Source organism: Blennius ocellaris (assembly GCF_963422515.1).
Source record: "Blennius ocellaris genome assembly, chromosome: 15".
Taxonomy (NCBI): Eukaryota; Metazoa; Chordata; class Actinopteri; order Blenniiformes; family Blenniidae; genus Blennius; species Blennius ocellaris.
In genome coordinates this window covers 13,309,519-13,331,685 of record NC_137664.1, presented here as the reverse complement: position 1 = coordinate 13,331,685, position 22,167 = coordinate 13,309,519, and the positions used below count along the sequence as shown (strand labels likewise).

The window sequence follows — 22,167 nt, the reverse complement described above, 5'->3', positions numbered from 1 at the left end:
AAATGGAACACTTTCAATTACGTTTGACAGTAAAAAGATGAAAAGCAAACAAACACGAGATGAATCTCTTTGTTGTTCAAATTAAGGGGTGCCTGTTGAGAGAGCAGAACATGTTATTTTAGAAAGACCACGTTTTCCTGAAACACGCCACCAACATTGTTGTCACTGATTGTGTTCTGAAAAGCGATCGTTAATGCCATTATCCCACAGGCTCACGTCCTCATCAACCAGAGATGATTGTCGATTAATGGCACTCTTGGTAAGAACAGGACGACTTGTTTCCTGCTTTCAAATGGCTTGTTTGTTCACAATCACAACTTCAGAGAAGGTTTGATGAAGGACTTCAATTATGTAATAATTCATGTTAATTCTTAATGAAAACTGGGCAGAAAACTCAAGAATTTCACAACTGGCCTTTTGTCAGGAAAGAAACGTTGCTGGAATAGAAAAAAGTACAAAGAACCATTAAATTGTGACAAATGAATCATGGTCTACACTTACTGTATTGCTTATTCAGGGTTTGGTGCATTTCAATAACCTTAATACACATTTCTGTCTTCAGATGTGTGACGGTTGGGTCACATTCATCCTTATTGTAAAAGAGATGTTCAAGGATTAGTGTCAGCTTTTAACACTTTGAGATGATGTTGCAATACAACTCAGATGTATATCCACATTTTTAGGTGCCTTGTCAGAGCTGACAGCGAAACCTTTACAGTCGACCTGCTCAAAGAGGTTAGATTTTTTTTTGTGTAAATACAAAAAGAGGATGAAAAGCCACGAGTAAATCAGAACTGAAATTTTATTGGCAACTGCAAAGTTGCATTGAAGTCATTACATTACAATCCAGCAGAACAGAAATCGAAGGCCACGCAAAGTTGAGAACAGCAAGATCTGAAACCGATTTGGGGGAAAAAGAGGAGCGATGCAGGACAGAAACCAGTGTTGGGGAGGTACAGAAGAAAGAAAACAACAGCACACAAGTAACAGGGGTTAGGTGGGGATGAAATCATCAAAACATAATCCTTCATAGAAGGAGACACTAAATGCTTTCAGCAGCAGGAGGTGATGGGATATATTTTAACTCATTAAAATCTGAAGCAACATTATAGTGGACTTCTCTTTAGAACTGGGCCAGTTGCAACACATCTTGACACCGTAAAAAGATGCAACACTTCAATTATTTCCATACCAGATGCTCCCTGCAAACTGTAATCCGTGCACTGACGGGCTGCGTTCTGGTGGTCAGGTGTGAAAACTTCACTCTTACAGTGACGGAGACGACGGAACTTTGGATCTGTTGACACTTAAATCAAAATTCAAACGGATAAACACTGAGATCTGAAACAGACACAGCTCAGATTCTCCAAGAAGTTGGAGAGTTTTTATTCGCTGACCGGCCGAGACGAGGTTTGCTTGTGGCTTGGAGAAAGTTGTCCTCACTTCAGGAGTTGGCGGATTGGAAGGTCTTGGAGGAGGCGAGCATGGCTCGCACTTTGGCCATCAGATCCTGGAAATGAAACGAGACAGAGGGAGACGACAATAAATGACAAGCCTTCACTCCTGCAGGTGGATGAGAGAGAGAGGACGGATTCGGCTCAGGTGACAGACGGTGCCCTCTAGTGGCTGCAGTACTTATGAACGGTGCAACGCTGAAAATGGGAATATGGAGTATTGCTGCCACTTACTCACAAATGATATTTTATCTGAGAGACAATGAAGGTGAGAAAAGTCACTCTGAAATGTAATTTGCTATATTTGTAGCCATTCTTCTCAGGAACCGTGAGGAAGAATGGACTCCGAATGAATCGCTACACATTTATCGTCACCGGCTGGTGAGATATAGACGTACGCAGTGATGCTGCTGAAAAAAATTGTGTTTTTCATTAATTTTCTCTTCGTAAAACTTGTTGACGTTCTGCCTCCTCGTCAAGCTGATTAAAAAACTCGCGGCTGAGTCGAGGACCAACACAAACAAAGAACCAGCTGACAGGATGAATCAGGTTGATCTGGGAACAACTCCCCGCTCTCTTAACTGTGTATCACAGCTCCTTAATGAAGAATAATTTCAGCCATAATTAATCATCAACTTAGTCTCGCAGGCTTGAAAGAGCTGCTGCTGCAATGGGGAATCCTGAATGGAGCTTCGGAGTGCTTTTAAGTGCACCGAGTGTTTTCTCAGCACGGGCTACCTTGATGCACGCATGAATGAACCATCTCACTTGTTTGAATGCTGAAAGTCTGTGAGCGGGATTGGATTTGACAAGATACTGGAAGTGGGATTTAAAAAAAAGAGGAGAACGTAGAGCCACACTTTTACGAGCAGTGTGATGTATTACATTTCTATAGCGACAAAAAAAAAGGCGGTTGATATTAATTTGAATAATCCTGGATGAAATGCTAAATGAAATATAATTCAGTTGTGTTTTAACCCTCAGGGTTTGACGATTTGGTAAACGATCCTCACCGCATGTGCTGCAAATATGTTGACAAGCCTGTGTTCTCAACACAGCGGCTTAAAACAGTTGGCTTAAAAGAACCAAGTCAAATATGGGAGTGATCACAAATGATTAGTCGCCTATAAAAGGTTAAAAACACACACAACAGAACTGAACAGTGAAAAATTAGAGTAGGTAAAGTTTACACGCAAGGCTTCATATAAAGACATAACTGCAGGTGTCAATGCAGTCCAATTTATTGGATATGAAGACCAACAGGTAGAATCTAAGGATTCAGGCAAAAACATAAACTTCTAAGAGGATGAGGTAACTTTAATAGAAACGACAGAGTGATTGATTTGAACCTAACTGCAGTAAACATAATCCAGCCGAATACACTCTAAGCCACGGGTGTCAAATACATTTTACTTCAGGGGGCCACATATATTCATCTCGACTGGGCTGATCAGGTAAAATAGTGCCATAATATCCTTGAAATTTAAGATTTTTTACTTTTTGTGGCACTAGTATATCTTTAAATATATATTTAAATATAGAGCCTTACGTTTGGCACCCATGGTCTCAGTAATAGAAATCACATATAATGACACAGTCTCTGAGCCATTCACATCTACAGACTACTACTTATTTTATCACTTTTCCAGTTTCCTAGATTCTATGTAAACAGGTGGGTGACAAAAGAAAAAAAAAAAAGTAACCACTGCTGTAAAAATTGCGTGGAGCAATAATCTGCGCAAGCACAGTGATGCCGGCAAAAAGGAGCTGTGAAATGCAGTTTCCACTTTTTACTCTCCGCTACTCTTTCTTCTCACTTCACATGTTTCAGGGGGGAATGTAAATTTGGGCCGACCGGAGGGGCGGCGGGAGCGACAACTGCTTGCCGAGCAGAACAGGAAGTGATAATTTGCATCCCAGGAGTGACTCATACACGCATGGACAAATATCCACCCCTGAGCTCTGCTGACAGACGAGACAAATTAACAGCTGTAATCACAGAGGGAAGGAGCTGTCATATCAAATCACTCCAAAGGCTGCTCCTCTCAAAACCCGGGTGGTATTTGAGTACACACACACATGTGCAAAATGTTCGTACAATGCGAGCAATAATGCACCGTTATTAGCGAGTGACTGGAAAGCTGCTCTTGTAGCTGCATGTGACTCGGTGAATAAAATGGAAACAGAGCCAACATTACATGAATACATCATCAGACATCATGACCGTCAAACCTGGGATTGTCGACTATAACTTTATGTAATACTTAAAGAGAGCGACGCTCACTCACAGCGAGGAATGTCAAACAATGGATGGGATGTTAATGTAAATATTTATCATAATATCCCTGTTTCTGTAAAAGGAATAAAAACAACCATATTACAGTAATCCAGCTCAGAGCTTAGTTTCACTGAGAAACAAAGCACTGCACAGTGAACACTAAGTTCCTTAATCTATTAAGATGTGATCGCTCCGTTGTTGTATTGTTGTTTCTGACATTCACCAGCTTGATGCACTTTCCTGGTCAGCTGACTTTCATGCCAGTTGTGCAGAGTTGGCAAACACCAAAATATGAATTAAATGTAAACGTTTACGAGGCTTTATTAAAGATTCAATACGATCAGACTGTCTATGCCTCATAGCAAGGGGCTTCTCTCACTTTGTGCCACATTAAAAAGCGGAGTATGAGAAAGTGTGCGTGCACTAAAAACAGAAAGAAACCGAGCAGAAAAGTGTTTTGACCAGCGTAGTCATGGAAACGTGATTCTCCAGGGAAGTAAGCACTTTCACAATGAAAAACACTTGATGGTCAATCTCAAAACCTGTCATAACCTAAAGATTGATATCCAGAAATTTCAGGTCGACAATGTACTTTCAAGAGGGCGCCGACGAGAAAGCAGCAGAAGAAGAGTGGACAGGGAACAGAGGGGGGGAAAGACAAACATGAACTAAATGAAGGATGGGACGAGAAGACACCCTCAGGGAGGCTGAGCCCATTAAGCAGATGAGGATGTGCTGAATTATTCAAGATGTGTTTGTAAAACATCACAGATGGGGTAGAAGTAGTTAGTGGTCTTGAATCGGTGAACGGTGCAGCATCACGTTTCCACGAGTTGGTTAATGGTGCTACAAAGGTGGAGAGAGGAGCAAGAAACGGAAATACGTGTTTTGTGTTGTTTCTTTGTTGTTTTGAGCTGAAGATGAGCGAGAGAAAGGCACTGAGAGATGTGAAACCAGTCATTTAGTATCTGGGCTGCATCTGCTCAGCAAACACCATTCGGAGACACACTCTCTCTCTCTCTCGCCCACACAGACATGGCCAAGGGAGAACATAAGCATTATTTCAATGCAAGTTGCACCAGTGTTCACAGAACAGCCGCTGTTGGCTTTCTATTCACACTCTATCGACCTCCATTACTGCGCCTCCTGGTTACCTCTTGAATACCATCTTACGCTGCAGTTTCTCCACAATGAGGTCTTGTAGGTGCAACGCTTCCTACAGTACGGCTCTCGCTTACATCGGCTACTCCGTCATTTACTGACGGAAAATGCATTCTACAATGTGTGCGCACACCTTTGCATCAAAGTTTGTCGTTAAACATGATCCTCAATGTTCTGGCATTGATTAGATGGATGTAAATCGAGGCTGTATTTGATCGCAAGAAGACGCTAATTAGACTTTCCAACATTTCTATCACATTCGACAACAGCGACGAGAGAGCGGACACACAATCATGCGCTGACCTCTGAGCACTTCAAACAATGCGCCTTTCTTGCGGAAGTGATCCGTGCGCATGCATCCGATTCTGCCGCACGTCTGAAGACGGCGTTATGGCGGCTGTAAATTGGATGTCGGGATTCTGAACAGGGAGAACGTGCTCCGGAGGTCACAACTTATTGATGAGGTGGGCGCGAGGTTGTATTGTGAGTAATGAGCGTGGGCCACTTACTCCTCGCTTCGCCCATCTGCATGAGATAAAACGGGAGGCGGCCGACAGTTGGCTGAATTCAATTCACCACCAGCGGCCCAGTCATCCCATTACAATAAACAACGAGACAAAGTCATCAGTCAATACTTATTTCCTCTTTGCTCCAATGCAATTTGTCATTGTCTGAGCCTCACAAGCAGAGAAGTCTTAAATCGTAGCACGTCGCCACGTTCAATGCAGGGCGTCATGACGATTGTTTAATAAATCTAAACTGCATGGTTGGAGTGGGGAATAGATTAGAAAACAATATATCCACATACACAGTTTGATAAACGTGTAGAAACAGCTTTATAACCCTGAAAAATGTAATGCAAAAGTGCATATTAAGGGTTAAAAGATGTTCATAAAATTGTCCGTCGCTTTCCCCTTTTAAAATCCTTTCATTCTCATTCAATGAAACTATGTTAAATGTCTGATGACGTAGCCTGCAAGGCATTTCCTATTTATGCAGATTATAAAAATGTTCTGTTGAACACCTTACCATTGCGATTCATATACAACTTCATGGCCAGCTTGCAGTGCAGCACTTCCACTTTCCAATGACAAATGTTTCGTCGGGGCCTTTCAACTCAGCAGCACAAATAACAGCAAGAGTACTTGGTTGTATTTCTCCACACTTGAACACAGTAAATGAATAACGTAGTCAAGAATCAGCATTTTTTTTTTTTTTTTTTTTGCATCACTAGAGTGATTCAAAAAGCTGGGAAAGTGTGTAAATGCAATTTTCAAATTGATTTGTGGCTCTGCACTTGTCTTTCTCAAAACAAACAGGAAGTACTAACCACATTTTCACTGGAACGACATGTTTTGTGCAGAAAATGACAGGACCGCTGCTTTACAACTTCTTGGTGGCATCTCGCCGCATGTGGTGTAATTTTATGTTGACGTTGAATTGCTGCGGTGACGAAATCTGTGACGGCAGAGGCGAGCAAAAAGCGCAGCTTGCAAAGAAAATGCTATTTTGATAAATGCCACATGCAAATGCCAGAAAGCAGCTCCCCGCAGAGCCCCGTGGTTGATTACTGTAATGTTATAGCTGGAAGTGCCCTGAGACGTCTTTAACACCAAACAGGAAACCAAAGCTGACGGGTCCATGGCAACTATCCAATCAGAGAGCCATCTCCATGTTTGTTTAGCTGTGTTTGTTTTTGGAAATCCACAATAATTGACTTTTTTGGACCATCTGGAATATAGCAAAATATGTTGGGAATAACATCCAGGTTTCACGTTACTAAGGGCATCTTTCTAACTGATACAATGCTGAGTGGTTACAGTTTGTTTTCAGAGTATTTCTCGTTAAAAACCGACTGCTGACGGTGACAAGTCGTGACTGTGGAATAGAACTGAAAAGCTTTAGACTAGAAAGTCAAATGAGGAGCCAAAACTCATCATAAATGTCAGTAAAGACAGATTTTTTTGTATTGAGGTTCTAATTAGTTGCAGTTGCTGTCGTTAACTGTCGATTTAAAAACAAACGCGGTGTTTTCATTTGGCCACCTTTGAGAACAATGAAGCTGCAAAGCTTCGTTAAAAGAAACTGACAACTTACTGTATTGTGCTAAGTGTCTCAATAGAAGAGGTAACTCTCCTTCCCACTTGGATTTACAAGTACTGGAAGGCAGTTTCAAGGCCATGTATTAGTTCAGCCTGCTTCCTCAGCAAAGAGGTGAAATTCGGACTCTCACATGATTCTTGCAGCCGGGGGCAAGTTCGCTGAGGCCTTTGCTTTCGCCTGCAGCTAAACTGGCACTGATCACATTCAGCCCAGCGCCTTCTAAACTCTTGGCTAAGATCCCAGAATGGGTGCGAGGGGCGGATGTGCGATTCCAGCCAAGGCGAGCTGCTACACTTGAAACTGTCTGTGTGTTCAAATAGGCGCATATCGCCTTGACATTGCATACGACCCTGTCGAGATTAGACATGAAATCCTAGGAAGGAGGTTCACTAATGTTGTCTAATGCAACACCACAAGAAAGAGAAGGCTGAGAATCAGTTGGCGGTAAGCTTATCAGGCATCTTTGACAACATTAATCTTCTGTAAAGGTACGTTTTGTCAGTTTGCTTTGAGCAGAGTTAGAAAAGAAACGCTCGGTTGACTTTTCATGAGAGTTTAACTACATGACAGGACCGACCGATGATCCTAAAACGTTGGTACAGTCTGCAACTGCACAACCGTTCGAAAGACTCAATATGCTGAGGGTGATCATTCGTGCGTGAAAGCTCCAGAACAAGTTAATAAGATCCTGCGGTCAAACTGTTTTGTTAAGTGCTGTTTGAGGAGTCTTCACCACACGGTTAACACTGCATTGCACTGCCAAAAACTGTGGCCATCTTGTTACTACTCTCACCTCACAGTGAGAAGGACTGATTCAAATCCAGGTCTGGGCCTTTCTGAGTGGAGTTTGCATGATCGACCTGCACACACGAGGATTTCCCCAGGTACTAGTGTTTTCTCCCACAGCCGCTTGACATATGCAGTTGAATGTGGATGCAACTGGTTGACTCCGTGTGATATTATATAGCTGGAGATCTGTCCAGAGAATGCTCTGTCCTTTTCAACCTTAGCTCACAGGTAGTTGGGTTTTTTTTTTTAACGGATGATGGATGAGTTTGTTTCGGAAAAGTGGTGCAGGAATAACTGTTGATTATAGAGCTATAGTTAAAATCTAATTTTACCACGCCAACATCTTTCAGTAAACAGTCAAAGCACACTGTTGGAGCTGAACGACTATGTGTACGACTTCACATGAAGGATGCTGTGAAACAAGCAGCTCTCCCCCACTGGAACAAGGCCATTTAGTCAGAAATAAAGAACACGGTCACATGCTGGTTATCACTGAAGAAACAAAGGACAATCATGGCTAACTGAAGCCTGACAGGAAGGAGTATTATCTCGGGTTAGATTTATAAACAACCAAACCAAAGCCATTAACAAAGCCCCGCCATCACTTTCACCTGCTCAAAAGAAAACCTTCTATCCCAACGTGACCCTCAATGTGCTTCAAACTGATAAATCTGCAAGTTTGAACATGTGAGCTGGAATAGTTTGTAAGAGTGCGAGCGCAGACACACCAAAGCTGTAAAGGGATAATGATGACACGTCTTCGACAGCCTCTGTAGTCCCATTCAGCCACTCGTTAGCAACCGTCCTTTTCAAACAGCTTCAAAACCCAGGAGTGAAGTATTTACTGACATTTTTTTTTTTTTCGGTTTGGAAAGCGAAAAAAAGGAACTCTATTGAGACTGTGTTAACTACAGACCTTATTTCAAGCATCTAACCCCCCCTAAAAAAAAAAACTGATGGAAAAAAAACAACTCATCCCCTTCTGGACAATGGTGCCAAAACTGACTATTTCTTTTTGGGTTTCAGGACTGATTTATAAGATACTTGCATGCATTCAGAGTTTAATTTAATAGAAACCCACGCTTGCATTGCTACACACAATAACAACATTGTCAACTGCCAACTATTCAACTAAATATATATATATATATATTTTTTAAATCTTTTTAAAAGGTGCACACACACTTGCCCTTTGGAGGTTTGTAAAGATGAATTCAGATCAGAGTTGAGCTAATCTACAAAACACAAACAAATAGTAAGTGGACTTTATTTAGTTTGACTGGATTCAAGGACAAACCCAGTCCATCACATGTAATTGACTTTTAGAGTTGCAAAATGATGCATGTTAATAAAAAGATGTGTATGTAAAGACATTTGCGTTTACGGAGGTGTGTTAATGGGTATTTGCTATTTGAAAATGTGTTTGATGTGTTTTTGAGCTTATCCAGGTTCTGTAAATTATGTTTAAAAACATCAAGCTCTACTGCTGTGCTACCTAGTGTTGGAAATGCTCTTTAGGTTAAAAAAAAACAACCCGACAAGAGTGAACCTGTTAGTCCAAATCTGTCACAGCAAATTTTCAAACCGGTTTTGTTTACAGCTGCACAAATTAAAATGAGGTTTCAGGAAATCGATATAAAAACATGGCGAGAACTTGAATAATACACAGATGTGTTGTAAAACCCCTACGGAGGCCAGTACAGAAGGTATGTTAAAAAAAAATATAAAAAGGGATTTAGGTAACACTGCACAATGACGTCCCAGGGTAAAGCTATAAAAGCTTGGGATATTTTGAACTGCACTTTCCATCCGTCCCTTCTGCATGATGGAAATGAAACAACAGCACTCAGTACTTTTATTGTGGTGCCTGTAAACTCCAGTAAAGGACGTATCGAGGATAAAAGCAAAGAACAATACCTGAGTTATTTTGGACTGAACGGAGGATACTATGGATGAGGACACGGCTTTGTCTTTCTCCAGGGAAGCCCCCCTAGGAGAGACGAGAAAGAAAACATGGGAGAGAGAAGTGAAAAATCAATCATGTTAACAGGAGGGCATATACAATATTCATGATATTTTCTGAAAATTGGACAGGCATCAAGAGCAGGAGGAGAGAGGAGGGAAAAGAACAAAGAGATAGAAAAGGGGAAGAAGCATGCAAGCTGCAAAAACTCAAAAATACACATTTTGAGCCATAACGCCACCAAATGCAGCAGAGATGCAATCAGGCAGGTGGTGCCCGAAACGTGGGCCTTCGGTTCAACCTTTGCACTCTTTGGTGAAAGCTTTTAAACTCTTTACTGTCAAACATTTCATAATTCATCAAGGATCGTTTTTATGAAATGGAATGTGCATGAAGTTGATTGAGCACAGCAGTGTGGAGCAGACCGATGCTGATGTTGAGTTTAGAGGCTCAAGAAGGGAAGAAGGGGAAATATTTCTGTTTGTGCTACAACTCATTCCCTCTTGGCATTATTATTATGGTATCCTGCTCCAGTTCATTCCCTTCATAAAAGTAAAGTAAACAGCAAAACTTAAAATGACAGCCAGCGTCCTTTCATCCAGTTTATTGGCGAGGTGCTCACAGAAGGGAAAGAACACGTTTTTTGGTGTGAAAACAACAAAATAAGGGAAAACAAGCCAATCGTCTTCTTTGACGGTTTATGGGGCGACTCAAATTCTTGTGACCTACTGTGAAGAAAACAAACCAATTACTCCATACAAGCCCAGAGGTTTTCACATGGAACAGAGGCTATCACATGGCTGATATTCTCAGTGAAGTTGGATGTTGCTGAAGACAATTCAGCGTGAAATGTCAAAATGGACATAATGGAGTGTCGCTACGTTTCTTGATCATGCAAGTTAAAATATTTACACCGTTTTCCCTCATTAACAATGTCTCCATGCGAATGTTAAATTACATTGGGCTCCACATGTTACAGACTCACAGCCTTTGTTCACCAATTCCAATTTATACATGTGAGAAATCCACCAGCACTGATCTTGCCATTTGTATATATATATGTATGAACCCCAAGAGGTAGGATTTAGCATATCAATATATCATCATATTATATATTCATGGGTATTCAGCATTAATCTCTAATAGGCATATTTTATTTATTAACTTCTACAAATGTGCCTTCCTTCACATTATGCATCTGTGACTGAGGTCATATAAGAGAGAAAATAACTCCAGAATACAAACTTTCTGGTTCAAATGTAGAACCGGATGTAAATGATGGTCGTAGCTGCAGAAATATATCCCGGGTGACTAGAGTCTTTTGGAGTGAACGATTACAGGGCTATGCAGCTGCATGACATTGGGTAACTTGTCCATGTTCTTGATTTTGTCCTCTAATATACAGAAGTGAATGTATGCAGCTCCAAGTGTGGAAAATTTCTCAAAGAGCAGAGCAGCAAGACATCAGAGGGCCTGTTTCTATTCCCAGCCTCTTTGCCTTGTGACCTTGAATTTAAAAGATGAAGGCTGTAAGCTGAGCTTTCACTGTGTTCAGTGGATCGTTTTTTGGTTTTTAAAGGTAGACTGCTCTTCATGCAGAAGAACTATAAATTACCAGCCCACAGTAGGCTGTTTGGCCTGTTGACAGATTTTAAAGGACCACACCAGCTGAAGTGCTGAATTATGTTGTTTTTGTACCGGTTTACTCAACGCAATAGATTCTGTGCAGACCAATAAGCGGTAATCTACTAGCGTTAATACAGATGTGAAATGGAGCTGATTTACACCTTCTCGTCCTCCCCCAAACAAGCCTTTCCACTCTCTGTGAAGATACTGTGAGTCGCAACTGGGAAATGTATTTAAATGCCAACCTGAATTATTGACAGGCTTGCAGTGGGGTTACCTTGACTGGGCCAGGCTGGAGGCAGGGCTTGCTGACTGGGACAAAACTCTGCTGGGTGAGGAATAAGGGGAGACGGAGGAAACAGCAGTTAGCATCTGCCCTGAGGATGACAAGAAGCTCCTCCTTTGTTCAGCGGGCGACCTGAGAGACAAAAGCAAGGAGCGAGCAGAGGGAGGTAAATATTTTAGAGTGAGCTGATAAGGCTTCATAATACTCAGCATATCAGAGGGGCAGAAAAACCTCCTGTTTCAACATATTCAGACAACCTCATGCACTTCAAAAATTTCAAAGAGTGAAACCAAACAAAGGTAGTTATTCAAACAACATCAGCACATTAACACCCCTGTACCGTTTTCATCAACGTGGTCGCTTTCATCTTTATTCTCAATGCTTCAAAAGACCATTTTAGCAGTCTTATAAGTGTATTAGCAGCTACACTGTACACTGGATTGGAGGTGAAGGCTGCTTTGTAAACATCATGGACAACAGTGTCCTGAATGAAACAAATGTACTGCATCAGTGCTTTCAGGAAACAAACCAAACTCTTGTTATAACAGCATTCACGTGGATGGCAAAAGCTCGGTGTTGAAGTAAATGCAGAATGTGGATGTGGTCCAAAATCTTCTCTCCGCAGGGGAAAAGATTGTTTCGTCATCACGTCATTTCCAGCTACATTTCTATTGGTCGTTCGTCACTGAAGCTCGGAGGATGAGTCAGGCACTGTCAGATTATCTCTGAACGTTTGTGGTGCTGTAATAATGATGGTAGTCGATGAACCTCTCTTAATGCACCACATAAGAGCACAGGCTTTGACCCATGATCAAAGACATTGACATGATTGCTCCACCTTCAATCTCAGATGGACATAATAACACAGTGTAGAGTGTTTCTTGTGGAGCAACCACTCTGTGATGCAGACACTAAGGGCAAATTAATGCGACAAGCAAACAAGAAAAACTTATGACTGCAACACGAATCAAGGTAGAGGTTTCTTTACAGTGTCTTTAAAGAGAGTGCACTATAGAACCAGCATTATAATGATGGATGTCCAATTGAGAGAGAGGTGAGATTGAAAGATTGGCTCATGAGTCACGTGGTCTTCTTCCTCATTTCTGCAGCCCGTGAGCCATTAACCGAAGAAATCCACCAAAAAGCAAAGTCATTTTAACAGAAAGAATTTGAACAGATGATGCAGATTTTTGGAGGAATTTGGGGTGAAAATGATCAAATGTGTACCTGTTGAGTAAGCGCACACATTAAACTTAAATTAGAATCACACAGTTAAGATTTTTCATCATATTTGTAGGCAAGACTCTCCCATATCTTTATGATGGAGGGGGGTCACTCATACTCTGGCCCTCTGGTATTGGATATTCATTTTTTTTTGGTTTAAAAAAGTAGTTTAATAAAGGAAACCATGGCACCAAAAAGGGAGTAGAACCACATCACGTTGGATTCCCTTTTCAGTTCTGCTGTAGCAGCGCCAATTTTAAAACAAACACAGCCGCGTGTGCGACGGTTCGCCAAGGACTAAAGACACCTGCTCTGAGATTTACCTGGATCTGGAATGCCCTCTCGGTGCACCGGAGCTGCTGCTGCTGGGATGATGGCGTTCCCGCTCTCTCTCCTCGTGTCTCCTGTCTGAAGAAGCGCCCCTCCGGTCCCTCCTCCCCGGGGAGCGTGAACGTGATCTATCCGAACAGGAAGACAAAGACAGCGTAGGCAAGGAGAATCACAGGAGGCCGACGACGGGAGAGGAGAGAATACATTTGCAAGTGACAAGACGAAGAGATTGTTAAAATGAAAGCAGCATTCAGAATGACTTTCTCTTGATTCAAACAAAACACACAATTAATGTGTCAACAACTACTTCACGATCCAATTGTGGCCCATTCAAGTGGATTCAACACAGCAACAGGGTCACAGGCAAAAACACAGGATTCACTCAATTATTTTAATAAAAAAGTGTGTTGAATAGATTACAATAGGACAAAAAGAGCCTTTTTCTGAACTATCCCAGAAAGAAAACTGTATTAAATATTTATAGATGACTTAGGAGATTAATTACCATTTCAGACTGTTTTCATAAAGGGCAGAGCTAAACTCGTTCTGGCCCTCTGGGAAATATGCAGATCATGCATGTCATTTACAAATATCAAATAACTAAATTAAATAAGGAGATTAAACTTCAAACTCAAGACAAAAAAAAGAGTAAATTTGACGGCACTGCTCAAACCCCAGAGCATTCGGAGAGAGGACTGCTTGTGGACAGCTTTAGTCGAGAGATTTACACTCAAACAAGCAAGTTGAAAAAAACAAAAACCTAAATAATAGAAGGGAATACAACTATTTCTCTAGTTTGTTTTTTTGTGACAGTTGTGACTGAATAAAGCAGTATTGCGTTTCTACAGATAAAAATACCATCTGGTGATGTTACAAACATTTTCCTGTGCAACATTTTGATGTGTCATGTTTATGTGGAGTCTTTGAAATTTGCAAGTCCATGAAAATATTGCTGCGTTTGAAGTACATGTTTGATCGCTGACTAACCCCTGTGACGACAGCCATACAGTGAGATAAATGTGCACATAAAATTCAGAACCTGTGACCAGGTTCCAGTCCGCTGAATTGTAAAGAAAATGAATCATGGGGTGTGAGGGGATGACGTCAGCGGCGAGTCAGAGTGTAACCGATCCTACAGTTTCTTACCGAGACCTGCGGGATCGTCTATAGGCACTGGGCAGGGAGACTTTGTTCTTCGATCTTGACCTTGATCTCGACCTCCTCTTGTGTTTTTTCTTCTTTTTGTCTTTGTCCCTACCTTTATTCCTATCACGATCTCTCTCTCTTTCTCTATCCCTATTTCTATCCCGGTCTCTGTCTCTATTCCTGTCTCTGTCTCGATCCCGGTCTCTATCTCTGTCTCTGTCTCGATCCCGGTCTCTATCTCTGATTCGATCTGATCCTTTGGAGGTAGTGTAAGAGGATGACGAGGACGCGGCCTCCCTGCTGCGGTGCGCTGCATGATTCTCCGCAGAGAGCCTTTGATCCTGAGGATACACAGGCAGCGCCGGGCCCACTTGAGGAGGAGCAGCATCAGGCGGAGCAGAAAAGGCTTCCTGCAGCTGAGGAGAAAGGTAGACAGAGGGGGAAAGAGCAAAGACACCACATCAGTGTTATCAGCTGTGTCTGTGAGGTTGTGTGTTTTTTTTTTTTTGTTGTTGGTGTTATTATTCTGGACAATCTCCACTTTTAGGTTGAAAGAAAGAGAAAACCAAACACTGATTAGATGAATCTGTCAATCTTCTTTGTTGGTGTCAGAGAGACGGAATAAATTCTCAAACACTTTATATCTCCATGAGATCAATATGGAAGTCGCTTCACTCAAAGAGATGCTGGAGAAGCACAAGATTGGCTCACGTATGCTTTATTTTCATGTCCGCCATTGTGAGTGTCACATATTGATGGTGATGGGAGAATTACTAAAACAAGAAACACTTTATTTGATATAGATGAAGTAATTTCTGCAAACAAGATGGGAGTATTTTTTCCCCCACCACGTCTCTTATCTACAGAGGTTCTAAATATCTAAAAAGAGAATCTGAAGTGTTTGCCTTTCTTATCTTTTTGTTTGGTTTTGATTCATTTGTGGGCTCCGACTTGCTCGTGTATTTGAAAATAATTAATATCCCTTATGAAATATTGAAACACTTTTCTTGAAATATTTAACAGTGAAATATGAGAATAAAACATTATCTGTTCTTGATGCATTTCCTATATCGAGCTTCAGCTACAGTGACAAAGGTTGAAGGAGAAGAACGTGCTTTTTTAATAGTCATTCATGTTCTCAAAACGGGATCGTAACCGGCTTGCTCAGGAAAGTCAAAGTCCCTCTTGGGAAATTATCAATCATAAAAAAAAACGAAAGAAAAAAACAACAACAAACATACTCAGCTGATTAAAAGATGTTGCAGCTTAGACAACACAGTGAAGCCCTACAGCTACACACTGAGTTACAACAGTCAGCTGCAAAGTGCCTCTAATTACCCCAATGTGAGTCTGTCTGCTCATTTTAGCATTTTAGCTGCTGCTGCATTCACAGTCGGGGGGGAAAAATGGCTCTGGCCCATCAGTGGATTAAACACGGCTCTAAATCTTCAGGGGTCAGATTTTATCTTCTGGGGTTGGATTGCAGATTGCACACGAGGCCACCAGCGCCAACATACCAGTGCGTCTCTGTTCTTGTAGGAGCTTCTTTTTGAAGGGACACATGAAATGGCGCACTTCATATGCTAATATTAACATAAAACGATGAGACGGGCAGGGCGTAAAATGATGAAGCGATGAAGATATGAGTCAGAAAGGAAAGGTGTGGTATTTTGCGAGTGCATTATGTTAGCTACTAATGTACAGCTTGTGTCGTGTCCCTGTCGAGCCAAACGCATACAGAGCTCTTCAATCTCTTCACGTCAGTAAACCGCACATCCTCGCCATCTGTTAAATTTTGTAAGAAATGGGTGGAGCGCGACAAAAGAGAAGGGGTGGGGCAGGGAGAAATGGAGATAGATTGGATGATGAAAGACAGTGAAAGATGGAGGTAAACATGGTGGAGGAGCAGAGGCACTGGAGAAACAAAAGGATGCGATAACGAAAGAGGACAATCAGTAAATATCTAAAGGTGCGCAGGAACATGGGAGGGGGGGGGGTTTATACACCATCTGGCTTCTGGGTGAAGAGTGAGATAATGAAATGATAAGAAGTATGGCTCTGGTTTAAAATTAAGACTATCGTATGGGAGGCTTATCCCGACACCAGGCATGGGAAATGTCGACCTTCTCACACCTGCTCGGGTAAGATACGGAAGTTCGCACAGTCAGAAGTGGAACAATGAAACAGCAGAGAGGAGAGGATTGCATTCTGTCCGTCTTAATGATTACTAAAAACAGCCTCGTATTAAGTGATCATTTAAGACACTGAGCTGCATACATCTGTAATTATTTTAGAATACATTTTTATGTTTATTGTGAGTTAATGCAATTAGTTAATGTCATTCATCAAGGGTTCAAGAGGAGGGCAGCCACAACTAATAGCATCACAAAAAAAACAAACCCAACAACCTGAACTTTAACAGACAGGCGACACCAATGATCTGTCAGATGGAAGCTTTCATTACACAACCTTGATGAACCAACATATAGAAGAAAACGTTTCAAAGTTATAAAGCAAAATATGTGTGGACCTCTAAAGCTGGTTTGTTCACACAAACAGCTGTCCGGTCTTCATGTTATAAGTTGACCTCAACTGAATCTGATGGCAAACACCACACTTGAAATGAACTCCAAGTACTTTAATCTGCTAGTAGCTGCTAAATGTCTAATTACTTTAGGTCTTTTAAAAAAGTAAATCGCACAGCAGAGGTTGTGTAAAGTCCAAACTTTTCATCTAAGCTATTGTGATGGAAATTATGTCAATGTCCAGTAATTAAAAGACCCAATTAACACTTTACACTAGGGACAATTGCTGCATATTCACCTTGAGGGCCATTGGGAGCACGAGTAATGCACATGGTAGACTCCAGCACATTTTGCAGTCCCAGCCTTGTAAGAGACCCAACACGCTAAACTCCCTGACTTCCCAAAAATGAAGGCAAGATGACGCAGCCAGAATTTTCACAGAAACTAAGCTTTGAAAATAAAAGGCATGTTGAATCTTTAAAAAAAAAAAAAAAATGGTAACACTCCCTCAAAGCGCTTCATTTAATGAATGAATCAATGCACAGGCTTGTACTGCTCTATTTATCTGGTTTTCACTTCGACTCTAATTTAGTGTTCCAATCAGGAGGTAAATTCTCCTCTTCACTTGAACAATTAAACGGTACCTCTTGCTGCCCTGCAGGGTGTCCCTTATGCACGTGGACTATCGTATGACTACCGATTTCCAGTAGCACTGACTGGGAACATCAATTAAGTATTTGTCAATGCATCTAATGAAACACCAATCAGACATCAAGTACATTGGGGTCTGTGAACACATTCAAGAAAGCTCAAACTGAGCATCAAAGCTCATCACCCTCACCTGAAGTTTACTAGTGGCTAAGTTTTTTTTTTTTAAAGAGGGCTTTGCTCTCATCTCAGTTGTTGGATTTCCATCTTCAGCTGGCTCTGTGTTCGCTGTATGTGGGATTTTGCCTTCTTTAAGTTCATATCCTCTTCTGGTTGTGACTCCCATTTTTGGCTTTTCTTTAGTTTTTTTGCCTGGCTCCTCTGATGACTTTAGTGATTTGGCTTCAGAACCTTTTTGTTGTTGTTTGTATTTGCGTCGCCATTGTTTGATGTGGTTTAACGCAATGCATTTGTTACTTTCCCTCACCAGCGACCCAGTCTATGACTTTTGTTTCGGGGGGAGACGTAACATTAAGTCAATTACTTCAGTCTTGTTCAGAGCCAAGAGGATCTTCCCTGGGTTTCTGGGTGGGGAAAAGAAAGACAGAGCTCAAGCCGTAGTGACGGCAGCCTGCCCACTGCCACCTGTCCAAACAGGCTGGAGGCCAGTTCACTACGCACCAGTTGGACTGACATGAGGTGGTGACATGCGACATTCATCACACAGGCCGGCGATCTACACATCAAATGGCCACCGAGTCTTATTTACACTATAAAGTCTTTGTGCGGTTTAATGCGGCAGACTAAGTAGCCTTTAAAGTTGGCATTAGTACGTCATCATGAGATCATAAAAGAGTTTTTAAACAGAAAATCTGCATTATCTATTGGGACACCAAGACCAAGAACTGACAGCTTAAAGAATAAAATGTTCAAAACATTTAAGCTTTTAGATAATCTTTAATAGCAAACACAGCAGATTGGCTTTTGTTTAACCACCATGCATGCTATAAAGATTTTAATGACAGGCTTATTGATTTGCCAACAGAGTAAGCATTAAACATAGAAACAAAGTTTCTTCTACTTTTTACACACATCCAAATATTGTATGTATTATTACTACCTCTTCCCATTGACCAGTAGTACTACTAATAGTAAGAGTGCAGGTCTTGTCAAGAACAAGTTGACTTTCATGAAAACCGATGTCTTTGTGAAGTTAGGAAGATAAAAAGGAAAAAAGAAAAAAAAAACATTTAAAAGTATATGAGCAAACACGATGCTCATGATTCAACCTTTATTTGTGGGTCACTTCTTTCTTTTTCAGAACAGTGCACTCTGGATAACGGGATAGATGCAAAGCCTTATTATCAATGCCATCAGCTGCACTGGGAAAAACTTATACTGCATACAGATGTAACCTCAGGAAGAAAGCTGGCCATAAGAAAAGCCCACTGGCCTTGCAACTGAGTTATAAGCACAGACTCCGCTCAATTTCAACACGGAAGGATGTACTGTGTTTGCTAATAAGACACTTAAACATGACGTCAAAGAGACATTTTAATCGCGAGACATTAAGAAGTGAATGAATGTTTACACATGTCCATTTCAACAGCGAAATGCAACGTGAGTGTGTTAGAAATGAGGCCTATATGTTGAAGACCTGTAATCCGCTGTCACTGTAAAGAGAGACAGACAAATCGCATAGCTTGAAATGAAAATGAAAAGTAAATAAAAGGGATTGGCTAAGACATGTGCCTTACTACCTAGTTAACCAGTGTGAATTAGTTATCTGTGTGCAGACTAACTTACACACAAAGTGGTCATGCTCTAGGAATTAAAAGCATTTTCTCTTTTTTTTTGAACGGCTACAAATGTTCACTTCCATTTTATCAGTGATGACACAAAACTTGATTATGTATTTTTGCTCCTATTAAATAAAAGATGTACTGTATCAAAACAACGGTTTGCCCTCAGGAGCTACAATCTGTACTTGTTTACTCAAATGTAAAAATGCAGCTGTTTTATTTTGAGGTGTTGTGCTCATTCTCTTTGACTGAGTCTCTCGTTAGAGTAAACACAATACTTCAAATTAAAGAGGTGAAAGTGAGCCTTAACAATCTGATAAGATGGGTTGATGTTTAAGTTGTGCAGGGATCATTTTTACCTCACTGCAACAAAGCTGTGCACCTCCATATCACAAAGCATAATCTGTTTTAGTGCTTACAAAATTAAAGGACATAAGGTGGTAGAAGTAGAAGTTATGTTTTCACCTAGTAGTTTGTGTTAATATGAGCTTCCTGTAGACCCTGCAACTATTCTCCAAAAGAAACACCTTGTCTTATCGGGATTAAGATTAGGATTATTTTGTCACACTTATGCCTTAAGCACAGGGAAATTAGTTCTCTGCATTAAACCCGTCCAATAAGAAGTAGCAGGCAGCCACTGTGCAGCACCTGGGAGGTATTCTGGGTTTGAGGGACCTGTAGGCAGTGAGGATGGATCCCTGAGATTGGAACATATTAGTTTACAGGACATTTATAATGGCTATGGTTCAAGACAGTTTAATATTGTGCCTCAGACTGCAATGAAAGGCAAAGCAGGTTTGGATTGGCAAAAAGTATGCTGAGCACAGTGGTGACAGGGGTGATTTTGCTCAGCAGAGTGTGTCCATGTCTTTTACACATGTACTGCATCACAACAAGACACTGGATTTATGTACTATATGTATTTATGTAATGTCAATGAATTTGAAAGTTATTACATGTCAACATTCTGATATGAAGTGACACAACTTTACACTCCTGAGGTGTGACTTTGAAATGACAGATATTCAAACCTTGGGACTCGCTTGTGGATGTGGATTAACTACAAGCTGTGATTTAAAGGGACATGAACAATCAGTCCAGCAGGAAATTAACCAACCTCACATCTACCATACAGGGCAGGCTAGCAGGCAATGTAGAGTCACAACTATCCAAAAAGCAGGGAACGATGCAAACTGAAACTTCTTGCTTTGAGGCACCGTAAAAAAAAAAACCCACCCACTGATCACTCCTTCTGTTAAAAATATAAACACTGACCCGAGTTTATCAGCCCAAACCTACCTCAAGCTGTGCACACGAGTCGAGCTCGGCTCTTTTGGCCTCGGGCTCTCCGGCGAGCGGGCTGCGGAGAGTCTGTAAGAAGAGCGCTGCCTTCCGCTTCCTCTCTGCTTGGAGCTGTTTCTCCTTGGACTCCTTAGAAGCCTGGGCCAGCTTCTCCCTGGCTGCAGCTGCGAGACGATCCTCCAGTTTCTGCTTGGCTAAGGGCGGAGAGACGAGAGGGTAAACACAGGAGAGATGAATTACATTGTAGTCATAGTGCCATTTTTGGTTTTATCACAGCTTGATACATTTCGACTAAGTGGTGGAAAATGTGGAGAGGGAAAAGAGAAAAGAGGAAAATGTGTTCTTGGACACGAGTAAGAAAATAAAATAAAAGCTTTAGCCAGATAAAGAAGATTCGTAAAGAGGCAAGGAAAGATACTGGGGTGTAAATAAAAGTATTGAAAGATATAAAAAGTAAAAAAAAAAGAAAGAAAAATGTACAGAGAACATCACATTGAGAGTCATTTGTCACTCTTGGTGTCAAATCTAACCGAGATAAAATCTGGCATTTTTTTAAGTTTCTACCAAGTGCAGCATATTGAGAAGTTCCTCGTTTGAAATACATGTCCTGATTAACTTGCTGGTGAGGTATTATCTCATGCGAGTTGGAGGAAAAGTGAAGTAGGTGGGGAACACGTGGGTGGAGAGGAAGAATACTTCTGACAATAGTTAAAAGGGGAAAATGCTCAGTTGGAGAGATGAGTTACGGAGATGAAGTGACAGAAACGGGTAAGGGACCGGTAGGTAAAGTGAACAAGAGCATGAAATTGGTGGCTGAGAGCAACAGCATGAGCAAGACAACGGAAAGAAGACAAACAGGGAAGTCTAAAGCAAGAAAACAAGGGATTTTTTTTTTTTTAAGTTATGCAACCACTGGGGCTACTGTTATCTCTTCAGGGGTTAAAAATAGGGCTGTCTGCTGAAGCAAATCATATTTGAGTACAGTGAACAACAGCCAAGTGGAGCAGAATCCATCTGTACCCGCAGACAATGACACAGCACGCCGTCTTTCCCAGCCTGAAACCAAGTACTGCATTTATATACTTAATTTGACTTCGCTTATCACCAAAGGCAATCATGCCTTCCATTCTTTTGCTTTCCATCGTGCGTTTTGCATTAAAGTTGTTGTTCAATATGACAAGCGTTGGGAAAAAAGAAAAGAAAAAAAAAATATATATATATGTAATAAAAAATATATAAAAATATCCAGTTAATTGACTAATCATCTTGCTGAAAACTAATTTGACACCTGAGTCATTTGCCAAACTGAATGAGAAACAATCTCCGGTGTGCAAGTGCTTTGGAGTGCGCTGCTTTTCTTTGTTTCCCTTGACTATATTTAATGATTGAAGGCGAAACCGAAAACATGAAATGACATATAGAAAACGAAAGTAATTGTGTTTACTTATAATTGGAGGACAACATGAAAAAAATAAATAAAACTGCATTCATCAGTCGATGAACACAATGAAAATACCCCCCAACACACAC

At 41.1% G+C, this 22,167-nt stretch overlaps 1 protein-coding gene across 6 annotated transcripts in view; it reads right to left on the bottom strand.

Annotated features, from left to right (window-relative positions):
- Positions 1-784: 784 nt before the first annotated feature.
- sfswap (splicing factor SWAP) overlaps positions 785-22,167 on the bottom strand; it is a 54,920-nt gene continuing 33,537 nt past the window's right edge. For 5 of the 6 annotated variants that reach the window (XM_080510607.1, XM_080510609.1, XM_080510611.1 and 2 more), the window contains 6 exons: positions 20,635-20,831; positions 14,361-14,776; positions 13,208-13,342; positions 11,652-11,792; positions 9,703-9,775; positions 785-1,510 (listed from right to left, as the gene is read on the bottom strand). In XM_080510607.1, coding sequence (XP_080366733.1) covers positions 1,445-1,510; positions 9,703-9,775; positions 11,652-11,792; positions 13,208-13,342; positions 14,361-14,776; positions 20,635-20,831 — 1,028 coding nt within the window. In that variant the 3' untranslated portion in view covers positions 785-1,444. The remainder of the gene's footprint in view (positions 1,511-9,702; positions 9,776-11,651; positions 11,793-13,207; positions 13,343-14,360; positions 14,777-20,634; positions 20,832-22,167) is intronic. The other variant, XM_080510608.1, reaches the window with a different exon arrangement.